General features: G+C 42.9%; 1 protein-coding gene and 1 long non-coding RNA gene across 3 annotated transcripts in view; one reads left to right on the top strand and one right to left on the bottom strand.

Moving 5' to 3' along the window:
• Nucleotides 1-15592, bottom strand: part of PRKAR1B (protein kinase cAMP-dependent type I regulatory subunit beta) — a 91699-nt gene that overhangs the window by 4481 nt on the left and 71626 nt on the right. For both annotated transcript variants that reach the window (XM_086853839.1, XM_086853838.1), the window contains exon 9: nt 14961-15082. In XM_086853839.1, coding sequence (XP_086709965.1) covers nt 14961-15082 — 122 coding nt within the window. The remainder of the gene's footprint in view (nt 1-14960; nt 15083-15592) is intronic.
• Nucleotides 1476-11633, top strand: LOC111936058 (uncharacterized). Its single transcript, XR_002868015.2, has 5 exons — nt 1476-1777; nt 1932-1980; nt 2630-2721; nt 7629-7758; nt 10770-11633. It is a non-coding gene; the product is annotated as an uncharacterized LOC111936058 (long non-coding RNA).

Here is a 15592-nt window from a genome sequence, read left to right on the forward strand (position 1 = left end):
TTCCCCACTGCTCACCTTCAGCACATTGCTATAAAGGTAATCACAATATCAAGCAATATTGCTTTCATCTTCCCAAGTGTCAGCTTTTATTGTGGCTAATATTTTTCTGACAGGGTCCATGTGATATAGGACTCCAATAAGTCAGCCTTCTGAAGCAATTTCTTCCACTGTTCCACTACAGTCAGCCTTTTTAATCCAAGAAACACCATATCTGCTGGAGAAGGACAGATGTGTCTGGCCTCCACAATAAACACTTGGCTTGGCAGGATAAAGCAATGCATATTCCAGATCCATATTTTTTCCACTCTTGTTTTAACAGTCACATAGGCTTTTCCCATTGCCCAGTGAGAGCAGGTCTATCTCAGAGCAAAACAAGTTTCCTGAAGCTCTGACAGCGAGCACCCAGATGTCAGCTCTGATTACACTGCTTGGCCCCTCGTTGCACCAGCCACCAGCTCCACAAGTACATCCTGGAACATTGTCAGAGTGACCTTCATGGGAAGGCTGTCCACCCCAGGAAACAAAGAACATGTTTTTATAATTGCCTGCCTCTATCACCTTCACTTTGTGTGTCTTATCTCTGGAATCAGCACTATTCTGACTGTAGTTGAGGAGTCCAATTGTAGACAAACAGTGTAAATGGGGAAGAAATAATACAGAAATAAAATACTAAAGAACAAAATAATACAGAATAAAATAATACAGAAGCAGTCCTTCATTACCCATATAATGATAAAGTTGTCATGAGTTCAGTTTTGACCCCTACCCTTGTTCTCATCCCAAGTTTTGTGGCTGCTTTTAATTTTATTTTACTTGTCACATCCTTCTGATAAAATTTTTGATTTTTCTGGCCTTCTTGTGCTTTAGGATGTCTCACCTCCCACAAATGATAGGACTGAATAAATCCTCTGGGCCCTGTCCCAGGAGGTAAGGGCATTATCTAACAAGGGTTCAGGGGCTCATCACTCTCACTCTCAAATGCATTTTCTCTCTATGGGGAAGACTTCTCCTTAAATGACACACAAAACTTGGCACGATGAATCTCTAAACAAGCTACATGATCCTAGATTTGCAGGATCAGGCAGCTTAGTGCTGCTCAACTTAAAATACTGCCTTGTACACTGATACCCGTTTCAGCCTCCTACACCACCAAGCAAACCCTACAGAGCACGAGCTCGAAGGCTGCCGGGAAGGTTTGACACCGTTTAATAAATCAGCCCTTTGTGATGATATTAAACTGAAGGCAGACAGGCATGTCTTTCTGCTAGCAGACACTTGGGAGTGAAATTATGGTCTTTGGGGGATCCAGGAATATTCTCTTTCAGTCACTGGGGAGTGCCTGTATTCCCAGAAACTGATAGCATTAACCTTCTCTCCTCTCCTCTGAGTAAATACGAGCATCCTATTGCAAAAACAACAAGAGTAGGAGTTCCCAAAGCACTGTGCCACCAGCATCTCTCTGCCATCCTCACCCCACACACCTGCCTGCTCCTTCTGGCACTGCTCCGGAGCACTGCTGGGAGTGTTTATTCAATTCCTTCCAAATGCTTCAGCAGTTTGTTTTGCAAAAATTTATGCCTTAGATATGGCACCGTGATTTATGATATAAAAAATAAATTAAGGTTTATAATGCATGAGCTCCCATCCTCTCCAAAGTAATGAGATTTTGATAGATGTTTCACTTTTAAACTCTCAGACCCTACAGATAGATGAGGAAGACATTCTAGAGTGTGGCCCATCTGGATCAACACTGGGATTCCCAGGCCTTATCCTGCAGGTACTTCCAAGCATTAATTGCATCAGGAGCCCTGTTTTTATATTTAAGTATGAATCCTATAGCCAGCAGTTGGTCTAAAGAGCCTGGCTACAAAAGACAAGTATGATTCATGGTGCTAAAAACTGAAATCCTGTATTTTTTCCCTCTATTCCAGCTCAGTGGATCAGGTGGGATCACTCCCAGGCAGCACAAGGCAAAATCTGGTAAGTTGTGTTACCCCTGGGTGGGGCAGGCAATGCAGGATGGGCTTCACCAGGGGCAGGGGGTGGGATGGGAAACCCTGCACTGTTTTAAAAACTTTTTGGTTTAAAAGTCAGTCATACTGATTGGTCTAACCACCCATTTTAAAGATACAGCCATCAATAAAAAATATAGTGAAGTTCCATCTGGGATAAAGGATAATTATTAAAAAGAAGACATTATTAAAATTATAAGAAAACAACTTCAATTTTCACAATCAGGAAGTTACTACTTGATTTTCTAGTTTTATTTCATACTTTTTTTACTGACTGCTTTTTCTAAAAAAGCACAGGTGACATTTTTTCCCCATAGCCTAAAAATGCGGCATTTTTATCCTAGTTTTGAGCTTAGAAAGCTTTTCTAGCCTATTTTATTTTCCTCTTCACCACCCAGCCCAAAGGGCAGTGCAGTGTATGGAATTAGAGATGGAAAGGTCAGGCTGATCATCTGTGATTGCCATTAACTCCATCGATGGCAGCTCTGAACATACCTTTGCTCTTTCTCACTTTGTTAACCCACACACTCCACAATTCACACGTTCAAAAGATAAGTCTCCCCTCGCTCCACAGCCACACAAACCCTCATTAATGTGTTGCTATTAAATCTTTGCAGTTACTACAAAAGGAGAAGGAAGGGGCTTTGCTGTGGCACAAAATGCTGCTGCTCCCACGGCGAAGCAGAGGGACTGGATGGAGCTGCAGCAGGTCTGAAATGAATTAAAAGATCTGTCACACAGTATGATTCTGGGAGGATTTCATTTAATTGTAGGCAAGATGAGGTTTGTAGAAGTAATGTATTTTATTAGATCAACAAGCAGAGCTAGAAAAAGAGAGGAGAGCTCTTGGGCTCATGTCTGTCTTCAGGTTGCCCATTTCCCCAGGTATATCTAATAAAATCCATCATTCATCTGCCTACAAACAGTGTTTGGGCCATGTTCTTACACTATAACAGCTACAGCTATATTAAGTTGCATCTTATTTAATCATATCTGCTTCCTAGAGCATCTCCAAATCATTAACTTAATTTAAGGAGAGCCAGAAGCTCAAAATGCTACATATTTCCTGGAAACTCCTGGGAGTTGGAACTAGTTGATATATGGGGTCCCTTCCAAGCAAACCCATTCTGTGATTCTATGAAATAGTGATTGCCTGGTGAATCTGGGAGACCTGTCAGCCAATGCTTCAACCCCCACTTCAAAAAGTTGAAATTCAGTTGTCTGATGTGAAACCTCAAGCAAATTTGGTGCAGTTTGGAAAACTCATCCCTCTCAGCTATCCCTCCTGATGAGCCAGTTTTGATGGTGGGAACAGGCTGCCAGAGCAGCCCCAGGTTTGCAGTGACTGGAAAAGTGGTGGCTGTTTGCTTTGCTTATCTCAAGCAAGTCAGTTCTTTTCTGCATTCATTAGAATTCACTATAAATACTGCACAAGGCAATGCCAAGGTAATGAGCTGCTGAGAGCTTCTGAGAATGAATATGCAACATTTTACACATCCAGCTTTTTAAATTTGGTTGTGACTCTGTACATTTGGAGTTGCACTGATTTCCTGGGATTTTTAGGAAGCCAGCATGTTGGGAATGGGGTTAGGATTAATAATGCAAGTTCAAAGGAGCTCTAAAGGCAATGTTAAACAAGCTCTGCTCCCTGATCCCCACCCAGCCTCCTTGAGAGAGCAGTGCTGCCAAAAGCACCTTTACACTGTCAGTGATCATCACTAGGTTGTCAATTCATCTCATTTGCCATCATTCTCAACAGCACATCAAATTCTAGCAGAGATGGAAATCACCAGTCCCTGCCCAGCTGGAAGAGCTCCTGGACATCATCTCTACAACCACGACTGATATCAAACAACCTGCAGGTTGCTGTGTGTTTTATATCACACCTGCATCAAACTGCCCTACACATGCCCAAACTCACGGTTCTCTGCTATTCAGACATGTTTATATTAGTTTAGGACTGTGGGTTTAAGAATAACACCCAGACCCAGGAGAGAGGAACAAAGCTGTCTAGAGCAGTCACCAAAATAGCCACAAACATTAAGGTACTTTTAAAGACGACAATCAATCATAAGGCAAGTGTAGCTTAAAACAGCAGAAAGAACTAAGCCACAGGGCATTTCCTAGGGATATACAGGAGGCCAGGGTTAAGGCCCAGACATGACTACACCCAGCCCATCATTAATCACCAGGAAATGCCTTTGTCTTGGTCGTTCAGTATTTAAAATCATAGATGTCTGACACAGGAAGACCTTTTCAGTCGTTTTGTTCATCCTCCTATCTCAGTACCTCAGACAATCTTTCCCTTCAGTGTTTCTTTGATACAGCCTGCATTAAACCTGTGCTATACCTATGTATTCCTCTTGAAGAGAAAGAAATGCTGTTATTAAATGGAAGTCAACATTCAGACAGAGAGAGACCAGTAAACACAGTGAAAACCAAAAGAAATTGTATCAACTGCAATTTCCTTTGGGCATGGAGACCATTGCAGTATGCAGGTGAAGTAAAGTGGGTTTTGCACAAAGAAGATAAAAATGTAATTTCTTGTTTTGTTAAGCCTTTCCTGTTGAGAGACTTTACAGGAACAAAACTTTAAATTTTATAGTATATATTGACTTTGAATTGTTGCCTTTGAGCCACAGCAGCAGAGCTACCATCAGGCTAGACCACACAGATGTCCAGTAGAGGCATACCTACATGGTGGGGGACTCATGACTCCATCATCATCACCATCATCATCATTCCCATCATCAGACAGAGGGACACCACAGCCCCAATGCCACACTTCTTCAAACCACCAGGGTTAGGGTTAGGGATAGTCCCAGTTGCCAACAGGGAAGCCTGAGAGCGAGGGGATGGTGATAGAGGAATCAGATACCAGCTCTGAGCCATGGGAGGAACCCCTTGCCTGGGGTGTGATCCTCCTTGGCTAGTTGTCCTGGCTCCATGCCCAGAAGGCTGGGAAGCCATTGCACCACAGCCTTTGGGGTTCCTCTGCACTTCTATCTTTGCTCCATTCTGGGATTTTGGTCACCCCTTCCATTACACATTCAGTCACCTGTTGCAGGGGTGACAAGAAGCAGAGCCAGTCAGTAAAGGTGGGCTCAGATGTTGGTTTTAATGAATCATCTCAGGGATACTTAGCCTTGACTAATCAGTAGCTTCTGTGGGAAAACAACTGAATTAATATTCATCCCAATGCCAGATTTTAAAGACCTTCCGTGCCAAGTGCTGTGGATTATTGGCAACAAGGCCCTGTTTTCCCCCCTCAGACATGTCAGTGCACAAAGCAATAAAAGTCACAAAGGGAAAAAAATGTTGCATTTTAGAGATTCTTTCTTTCTACAAAGCTAGCCATTATCTTGACTCTCTCTGAAGCCAGGAAACGTCCACTGAGTCAACATAAAAGTGACTTTATAATGGGTTATTCATCAACTGTTATATTTGTGACTGACCTGACAGGGCTCATCTCCTGGAAGCAGAGAGCTACCACCTACAGCCAGGGCAGGGGTGAATGTATGGGAGAGAAAACACGAAAACAGTGCTGAACCTCCCTCACCCTGCCCGCAAAATCCTTTCTGGTGAAAATCGTTTTTAGCTGTTAATGCTGTTTTACGGCCCAATTACTCCTACCGCCATCTGCTTCTTTGTGAAAACATTCTGTAGATGCTGAAGTAACCAGACCAAGCAAAAGGCTGAGGCAGACATTGTCATTAAAGTCTCATAACTAATGCTGTGACCAGGGCTGGGAGAGCAGCTGTGGCCAGCAAAGGCAGCAGCTTCTGAGAGAGAAATAAAACTTGGAGTAAAATGGGGGAAGGAAAGAAAAGAGTTCATCACAGAGATCAGGAAAATCCCCCATAGAAAGTTCTCTTTGACTCCTTCCTGTTGGTGAATCTAGTCTGTTCAAAGGACCAAAACATTACATTCTAAAGAAAAAACCTCACAAACTCAAATTTGCCTCATCCTGGAGCACACTGGGAAGGGTCTTGCATGCTCCAGAAAATCCACACTGCACAGCTAATGAAGGAGCCCTAAGGGCTATATTCTTGCAGCAAATCTGCAGTCAACTCAATGATATCTTTGCAGAGGAGGGGCAAAAGCTGTTCCAGTAAGGGGCAGCTTTAACATTATCCAGAGAAAGGGATGAACTCCAGCAGGGATTGGGAAGTTCTCCATTTCTTTTCCTCTAGGTTGAGCACCACCATGTTTCAGTTCTTGTTTACACTGCAGTGTTTTTGCTTGAAGACAGAGAGGCTCTCCTCAAGACAGAGCTCCCAGCTCCTGACATAGCAGATGCCTTTAATGTCAGTTCAGATTTAGCATGCCTGGGGCCACAAAGTTCTTGTTCACCTTGACTAAGTGCTTTGAATCAGGGCTTGTGAGCTCAGGCTCCAGTGCCAAAGGAGCTTATGGGGATCCTGAAAACCTGGAGGGGTAAACAGCCTGTGCTGCTCTCCTTACTCCCATGGAGAGGCTTTTCATTCCCTGTGAACCGCCAAGGTTTTGCAGACTGCCCTGGTAGGAAGACACTGCTGACAGGACCAGTAAAGTGTTAAAGAGCACCAACCATACCCCAAAGTTGGTATCAGCTCAGGAAGAAGTCACAGGCTGCTTTGAACACAGAGAAAATCTTGCACTCTGATTTTTGTGAAAATTCAAATGGGACATGCATATATTAAGAATGAAACTGCCAATTACTAACTTTGGGGTTTGCTTCTCTGCACACCAAATGATTTCACTGATTTCCCTGATTTCCACATATCCCATTGTGGTACAGGGCCAGGGTGTGTCTGTCATTCCAGCATAAACTTCAATTTTATGGGTTTACAAATCAGATGTTTTAAATTACAGCTGAATGAGACTGGAGACTCCTACACAAGTTGTCATGTCAAAAGTGAACCGGGGAAATATTCATGCATTTTTTTTTTATGCTGGGTATCACATGTGCAAAAAGAGGCTGGGAAAACTACTTTTAAGCCTTTGGGAGCAGTGTGGCTGCACTGCATCCTCCTGGGAATTGTGCTCCAAGAACTGGGTTTATCAATATCCCAAAGACAGAGTAACACAGTAGGTCCTGTGTGTACATGGTGGTGCTGACATAAGCAATGTCCTCATCCCCAGTGTCCTGGAAGACCACCAGCACATCACTCCTCAGCTGCCATTTCAGCCCTCAGGGACTGCTGATAGCATCATTCCTGGGACAGCTTTTATGTTAGAGCTAAGGATCAGCAGTTCTAGGGCTACTTTCCAAAAGAAGACAAATCCTTTGAACTATGTAGCCAAAGACACTGCAAATATTCCTTTAGCCAGTAAATAATCTTGGATTTTTACTTTTTGCCAGCCTTTGATTTATGAAAGAGACCTTTCTACAAAAACAAGGGACAAAATCAACATATTTCTCCCAATACAAAGTGCAAGTGACTTCCTCATCACCTGCAGTATAAAATAAAACCCATCATTTTTGGGTGGTAACATTTAACCTAAAGGAACAAGGGTGTTCCATTAATGATGGAGTGCTGGCCACAGGCTCCCATTTTTGCTCTGCCTTAGACTTCTATAAGCAAAATCATGAAGACCTTCAAGGTATCTAATTCCCATCAATTGTTTTTCCAGGAATGAAGAACTATCCCATTTCTTATGCCCTGTGCTTCAGATCACACCATGCAACATGAAGGTTGCTTCACACACCTCATCAGAAGGGGTAGTGAGGATAAAGGCCCTGTGACCTCCATGAGATGTCCATGTAGGTAAGAAGGAATGAGCTGGTTAAAAGGTTACATGTATTACAGACCACAGGTACTATAAATCTGACAATCATTTAATTATAAAATTATTTATCTCATACTATATGGAGGGGCCAAATCCAGGTGAAAACTCTTTTCTGTTATAAACTATTGGCTGTGAACACTGCTTTTACACTGTGTTCCTTTCCATCAGACCTCTTTTTCAAAAAGACTCATTTTCCTAATATAAAAGCTATCTGACATTAATGGTCTTGCAGAAAGATGATACAAGAGGACTTAATTCTGGTTGTGGACTCAAGATTGAGTCACGAATGGGTTTGACAGTATTTCTTTAACTGTACATTTTCAAACTATTATATATTATTCTTCATTCTCTGGGTTCATAGCAACTCATGGAATTTACATACAGTTGTCCTGGTTTCTGCCACAAATGAGGAATGAAATCTGCAAAGCCCTAAAATAGACTAGAAATAGTGGTTAATCTGAAGTTTCACAAAATTGTTAGGAAAATGCTCCCTCGTACATCACTCCTGAGGTGTCAGGTTTTACAGAATTCACCAGAGGTGACTGCACTGCAGCAGTTGGTGGGGCTGGAGAAAGAGTTGGAAGGAAAGGCCAAAAGCTGCAGTCACTGACAGGTCCTCCATGGCTGGTGGGAAGAAGAAAGGGAGCAGCCATTTGCTTCCTATGAAACATTATCCCATGGATATGCAGCCTAACCCACTGCCCATGGAAGTAAAACTGAGTTTAACAAGACCTGGACTGAGCTGACATTTTAGTCTCTTTGACTCAGCAAAATACTTCACCTCCATCCCTCCTCAGGATGGGAACCAGTCACACACACAACTTTCCATCTTTGACATCAGCTGGCTGTTAAAAATGGATCCTGAACAGAGAGGAGCTCTGTAGCAGGGCCAATGGAAGTGCTGCTGCTCCAGCACAACTGGGTGATACCAAGAAAATCGAACGTCCCCTTCCTGTAAGAGCTCTGTGGGAAACAATGTCTGTGCAGTTAAAAATAAGCAGAGTGCAGAGCCCTGGTGCCTGCTGGCTCTGTTTATTCAGGATATTTTGTTTATTGGGTACATTAGGAGTCGCTGCAGACTGCCTTTGACAAACATTTTCGGTATCAACAAAATCCTGGTAACACTAAGCAGTTCAGATTTGTAGCCTTTGAAACTCCTTTTCTAGACAACATTCATCTTCCTAATTAATAATTAATCGCACTGTGTTTTAAAGAGATTATCAGGTGTGATAGCAGAGTGTGCCTAAGGCAGTGACTTCATTATCCCTAAAGAAGGAGTTTACTTTGTAGTTCTCCTGCCTGTCGCAGGGGTAGGTGCCAAAGGGGTCTCTCTTAGGTTAGAATGTCAAAGAGCAAGGATTTAGGGCAGGAAACAATTGAGCTATTATTTTTCTTTTTTTTTTCTTTTCCTTCTTAAGGAGCTTTTAAATCATAAATCTTCGGATGCTCGTTGTGTAATTTACGACTCAAGTCGAGATTTCCTACAGAAAGGCCCAATTTTGTGTAGGACCAGGTGCCCTTCAGAGGCAGGGGCAGGTTACCATGGCAGGAAGAGTTTACAAACACTGTTCCACCTACAGGCTTTGAACTGCATCTGTGCAGGGACGCTCCAGAGCGTGCCAGGAGTGTCAGCAGGGCTGGAAACACTGATTTCACCTACAGGACACTATCTCAAGTACACTCTCGTCAAGAACTCACAGTGGATCCTGCCCAGACCGGAGCCAGTTCGTGGCCCTGACTTGAAATGTCAACAGCAGCACGGAAGGAGCAGCCCCACCCCAATCCCCCTAGACAAGGATCACTGGGCTGTTTCCAATGTGATCAGCCAAGGATAGTGCTGGAAAAATAATAATTACCAATTAATTTCACTCATTTCTTTTAATAAGGCAGCTCACTGTGTTAATTCTGAAACGTCTTCTGCACTATCAGTGGGTTTTTTTCTCTTATTTGTCAGTTTTGCTATTCTCATTGCCTGGTTTCAGTAGTGACAGATATTTATGCCTTTTCCCATTAAGCTTTTCCTCACCTTTAAGAAATGTCATTAGGATTGTTCCACTGATGGGGAAACAGGGAGGGCAATGTTCTGCCCACAGCCTGAACAGGTGACACTGAAAATCAGATGTCCTGCAGCAGGACAATAAGGAAGAATCCCAATCTCCAGATTTTTATAAGTGCTTTTCACAAAGGAGTTGAAGAGGAGTTCCTCTGTATCTTACCAGAAATCTGCAATTAATAATTGGTTTATAAAGTTAAAAACAAAAATCTAATCCCAAACTCCTTGACACCATGGGTCCATTTCTCCTTGAATTGTCTCCTGTGAATTATCTTCTATTTTTAGGTCTCTTATTTTTAGGTTGCTGCATACGATTGCTGGGCAGCTCGACCAGCTATTAATTGGAAATGTTTTACTTCTCGTGCAGATTTATTTCTATGCTTTCTGCACCACTTAAACCAACCTGTCCTGGGAGCAGATGACAGGCTGCACATTTAAAGGGCAGCCACAAGCTGTGCTCTCCAGGTTCAGCGTGGCCCTGTCAGAAACCTTTTGCTGCTCTCTCTTCCTCCACCTGCGCACGTTTGTGTCTGTGCACACATTTTTCTTCAACCATGTCAAACTTTGAGTATTAGGGCCATATGGCAGCAGCTCAGCAAGCTCTGAGTGTGCAGCTGAGATTCAGAGAGTCCCTAAGTGCAGTGGGTGAGTCCCATGACAGGGTCGGTGCTCCGGACACGGCGCTCGCTCGTGACAAGCGATGCCAGTGATCTGACAGGGGAGGGGTGGCAGCTGGAAATCCCAGCAGGCTGCAGATCCCTGCATTTTTGGCAGCTGCCTTACAGACTTCGAGGTACTGTGCCACCCAGCCAAGCTGGAAGCTGAACCTGAGAGAGTGGTACATGATCATAACCGCTATTTTTAATACTATTGTCGCTACCTTTCTCAGTAACCTAGACAACAGCAAAAACCTCTTTTCTTTCCACTTTCAGAGCACTACTACGCTGGTGTGAACTACTGTTTGAGCTGGAGTCAGTGGCAAAGCACAAGTTGGGAATAAAACCAGGCCCTGTTCAACTGGCATTTAATTTAAAGGGACTTTTAACTCCACAAAGCTCATGTGCCTTTGCATCCACCACTTTAAAATGCTGGCTAAAAATATTTGCGTTATCTGAAGTCAGATGAATAAATCCTCCCCACTGTTGGGTACACAGTGTGGCAGTGCACGACACAACTGCAAATTTATTTGTTAGAAACGGTACATCTGTTATGATTTACACTTGCCAAAATGTAATTCTTTATGGCAACAATTGTTTCATGGCGCTTAAAGTTTTTCACCTCTGTGCCAGGAATCTCATATGGGATAATTCCATGACCTTGGAATCCAGCAGATACATTCCACATCTGTCTGGTCTGGGAAAGCCCGAGTTTGTTGTGTGAAAACCTTAGTGGGAAAGTAAGACCTGGAAATATCTGAACATACAGAAACTGCAGGTCTGCTTCTTTTTTCAAGTGCAGTAAATCAATCTCACAGAAGTCATTGCTTTTGTAAACAGACATTCACTTCTGATCCTATCTTCACATTAAGGAATATGGTATAAATATTACAATAATTCTATCTCTTGGAAAAAAATCCACAGCCTTCAAATATTAAAACTAAATCTTGTTGAAGGCTGCTTGGTATTTAAACAGAAAAGAACCCAAACTAGTGCAAGTAAACACCTTACTGGTGCCTGTGAAGATTTAGGATGGCAGAAAAACTGTAGCTGTCCTGGAATCTCAGGGTATACTTTTCTCATTAGACTTTTTAACAAAAAATGAACCATAAACAGCTTTGTGAGCAGTGAACTTTAAAAGATCTGGTTTCCTGTGATTCTTCCCTGTGCACATTTTCTGTTATTCTAGTAATTTGGCTGAGCTCCTGCTGCAGCCTCACTTTCCAAGGGACACTGGAGCATTTCCATGCATACAGCCTGCACCTCAAATAACCTGCGCCCCAAATAAACTGTGCAACACTGGAGGGAGGAAGGGGAACAGAAAGCCATGACAAAAAGGTTATAGTAAGAAATACAGGGAAAAGGTGAATGTGTTTGCTTGATAGAAGGGGGAGACTAATTAGACTTATCCATACTAACTAGGATGATATTCCTGGTTTAAAGCAGGAATTGCTGTTCTAATCATCACTGGGGCTGACAGTTTCCCTTTCAAAAGGTTTCAGTGGTTTCTCTTCAATCTGCAAATCCAGAATGTGCCAATCCACTCACAGGCTGTGTCCTTGGGCAGGACCAATGTCCTTACAATGTCCCAAAGGGATGGCACAGAGCGAGGCAGCAGGGCAGGCTAGCCAGAAATGAATGACTAATTTCTGAAGTTCAACAATTTTAAATCCATGTGTGAGTCCTGGGTGCCTTAGAGAAGCTTTTATACTAGGAGTCACAAGATTCCACATGGAACCAGTATCTGGGATGCACCAAAGCTTTATAAAGTGATAACTGATTTGTCTAAGCATGATATGAATGATCATGGTTTATGATAAATCATGGAGTGGTTTGGGTTGGAAGTGGCCTTAAAGATCACCTCATTCCACCCCCTGCCATGGGCAGGGACAGCTCCCACTGTCCCAGGCTGCTCCAAGCCCTGTCCAACCTGGCCTTGGACACTTCCAGGGATGGAGCAGCCACAGCTTCTCTGGGCAACCTGTGCCAGGGCCTCATAACCCTCACAGGGAAGAATTTCTTCCTGATAACTAATCTAAACCTGCCCTCTCTCTTTTGAAGCCATTCCCCTGCCCTGTCACTCCAGGTTCTTGCAAATAGCCTCTCCATCTTTCCTGCAGGCTCCCTTCAGGTGCTGGAAGGCCACAGTTAGGTTACCCTGGAGCCTTCTCTTCTCCAGACTGTGCAATCCAAATTCTCTCTGCCTCTCCTCACAGGAGAGGGGCTCCATCTCTCTGATCATCTCTGATCATCTCCCCTGGGGAAGGGACCCCAGATCTGGACACTGAGCAGAGTAGAGGAGCAGCATCACCTCCCTTGAATTGCTGCCACGCTGCTTTTGAAGCAGCCCAGGACACAATTTTGGCTTTTGGGGCTGCATCAAATGTAAAATGAGTAAATAAAAAGGTAAATGAGTACCTTGTCCAAAAATCATGTGGCCAAGTTAGTTTTGTAGTACTGGACATGCTGTGCTCCAAAGGAGGCTGCATTTTAGTGATACATGAAATGGTTCTCTGCACATAGAGCAGCCAAACAACTTGGCTGCATTTCTAGTGGTTTGGATTAGAAGACCACAAACATCAAAAAGCATATGAAAGAAGCTAATGGCTTTTCAATGTATTGTGACAACAAACCAGCCAAAACTACTTTCAACCAGGTCGTAGAATAATGTGTTCCTGGTGACTTGCAGCAATTTTTCCTACAGAAAAGCTTAAAATCAAAGATGTAAACTCCTATAAAAATCATGTTTAAAATATGGAGCTTAAACTATGTGTGAGCAGGCAGAAATACTGCTGCAGCACAAGAAATAGTTGAAACTGGATGTTCATTCTTTAAAGTAAAAAAATATAGGAAATTTCCAAAGTGAGAAACTATGTCAGATTTGCAGTGGAAAGGTGAGGTGAGCAGATACTTTTTACAGAATGCAGTGTTAATGCTTTTCTACCCATTCAAGTCTTAACAGCTGTTTCAGCAAGAGGGGGAAAATAAAGGCCCTTGGTAACTCTTAAGCAAGCTGCCAATTTTCCACATGGGATTCAATGGCTAAGAAAATTAGATTTTCCTAGTCTCCTGCTTCTGCAAGGAATAACAGCATGTGCAGTAACACTAGGAACAATAAAAATTCCATATTTCTGAAAAAAAATTCTATTTCCTAAATATTTCTCGTATACTAAACATCTTCTTAATAGAAGATTCCCTATCTAATATCTAGTCTCTTTTATTCTGACACTATTCTTTTGAAGGGACACTGCTTGTCACATATTCAAAGTTCCTGAATTATCTCCCTGTTATGATAGACAGGTGAAGTTACTTGCTCTGACAATTTTGTGAGCATTGAAAAGAAACTATGTTTATAAATAAAATACATATTTCCAACACTCAAGAGGAAAAAAGGATGGAATTTTAAGTGTCAAACATTGATTATGAACCAAATTCTGGCTGCTTTGCATAGTGGCAGCTGTCCAAAAATTTACAGATAAAGAGCAAGCAAAGCAAAGCCTGGAATGCTTTCTGTGTACATACAACTGGATCCCAAGGCCACACAGTGACCAGCTCCTTCCAGCCCTGTGTGCCACCTTCTCCCACAGTGAGGGTCTCCAATCCCTGTTCCTGTGCCACCACTGGAACTCATTGCTGGTCATGCAACACCTGGCCTGGTGTGTGCACTGCAACTGTCTCCACAGCCATATATTGGCTATTTCTGCTCTATATATTTGCATAGGAACACTCACAATCCAGAGACAATCATATCCTAATGCTCTCCTGTTATTCAGCCTGAGTGTCTCTACTACCTCTTTATAGCTTTTTATATCACAGTGCCTTGGTACTTGTTTGAGATACCAAGGATCCAAATATTTATGTCGGGGTGGGGTGGAAAACCCTGTCAGCATCCGTTTGCAGAGGTGAGACAGTGCAACTGGAGTGTCAGATAATCTCCCAAAAAGATGTCAGCATTTTCAGCTGCCTGACAGATCTGTCTTCCTGTGTCAGAGTAAACAAGAAGATGGCTCAGCCATTTGGACTGAATTTAAGGCAAAACAAAGAACAAATTATCTGTTTTCTGATCAGGTCTCCTGCTCCAGTTTACAGAGGTCCATTTGTGATATCCCCTGGAAGTCTCTTTGGGAACAATAATCAATGCACTCTGTGACTGACCAGCCCTGCTGAAATATTGGAAATTTGGAACTAGAAAAATCTCCTGTAGAAAACAAACCTTTAAACAATAAAGACAACAGACACACCTCAAAATTACTCTGCATTTTCAGTTCACTGGAAAGAAGATTGTTCCACTTAAGACAATTCCATGGAACTGGTCTCTGAATTCATTTGAATTTTGAGTAGGTCTCTTGGTTTAAGTGGAGCTAGATTTATGCTGAAGTAAGAGATTGAACTGAACCCAAATGTCTTTTATACACAGCCTTGATCTTTACCAGGAAATGACAGAGCTTATCAGGTTGCCAATCTTACCTCTGTAATAATGAAGAAGTCATCACCAGGCTCTCCCTGCACAACAATTTTTTCTCCATCTTCAAACTGGACAGGTTCCAGTGCATCAGCCACTGTCAGCCGCTCCCATTTGTCCAGGGACTCTAAAATATTGAAGATCATAAAGTTATATTATAAAAACACTCCAACTTTGGCTGAAGATTCATATCTAAACTGACAGCTCTGCCGTGCCTGGTACTGTTATAAAAGAAACATTTCTTTCATCTAGGCACTTTGCACGAACCTCCAGTTGGGAAACATGAATGTATTTATTCATTGTGTCTTAGCCATCAGTAATCACCCAGATAGCAGTCTTAAAAGTTGGGCAGGAAAAGTTGGCTCCAGTTCCCCACGCCTGAGATCTGATCTGCGCTGTGCTGGCACTGCTGAGGAGCTGTGGGAGCACCCGAGATTCCCTCACCACATCCCACACCAGGGGTCAGGACAAGAGCTATGGTGTTTCCATCAGAGCTGCTCCCAGTCCCAGGTGGTATGAGGGGCAGGGGATGCAGTGTCCATCCCAAGGATGGGTGAGACCCCCAGAGCTGATGGCCAGAGCCTGGTGGCACGAGCAGCAGGACATCAGAGGATCCAGGTTTATGGATGTTTCAAAT

This window comes from Cyanistes caeruleus, chromosome 17 (genome assembly GCF_971803275.1).
Source record: "Cyanistes caeruleus chromosome 17, bCyaCae1.hap1.1, whole genome shotgun sequence".
NCBI lineage: Eukaryota > Metazoa > Chordata > Aves > Passeriformes > Paridae > Cyanistes > Cyanistes caeruleus.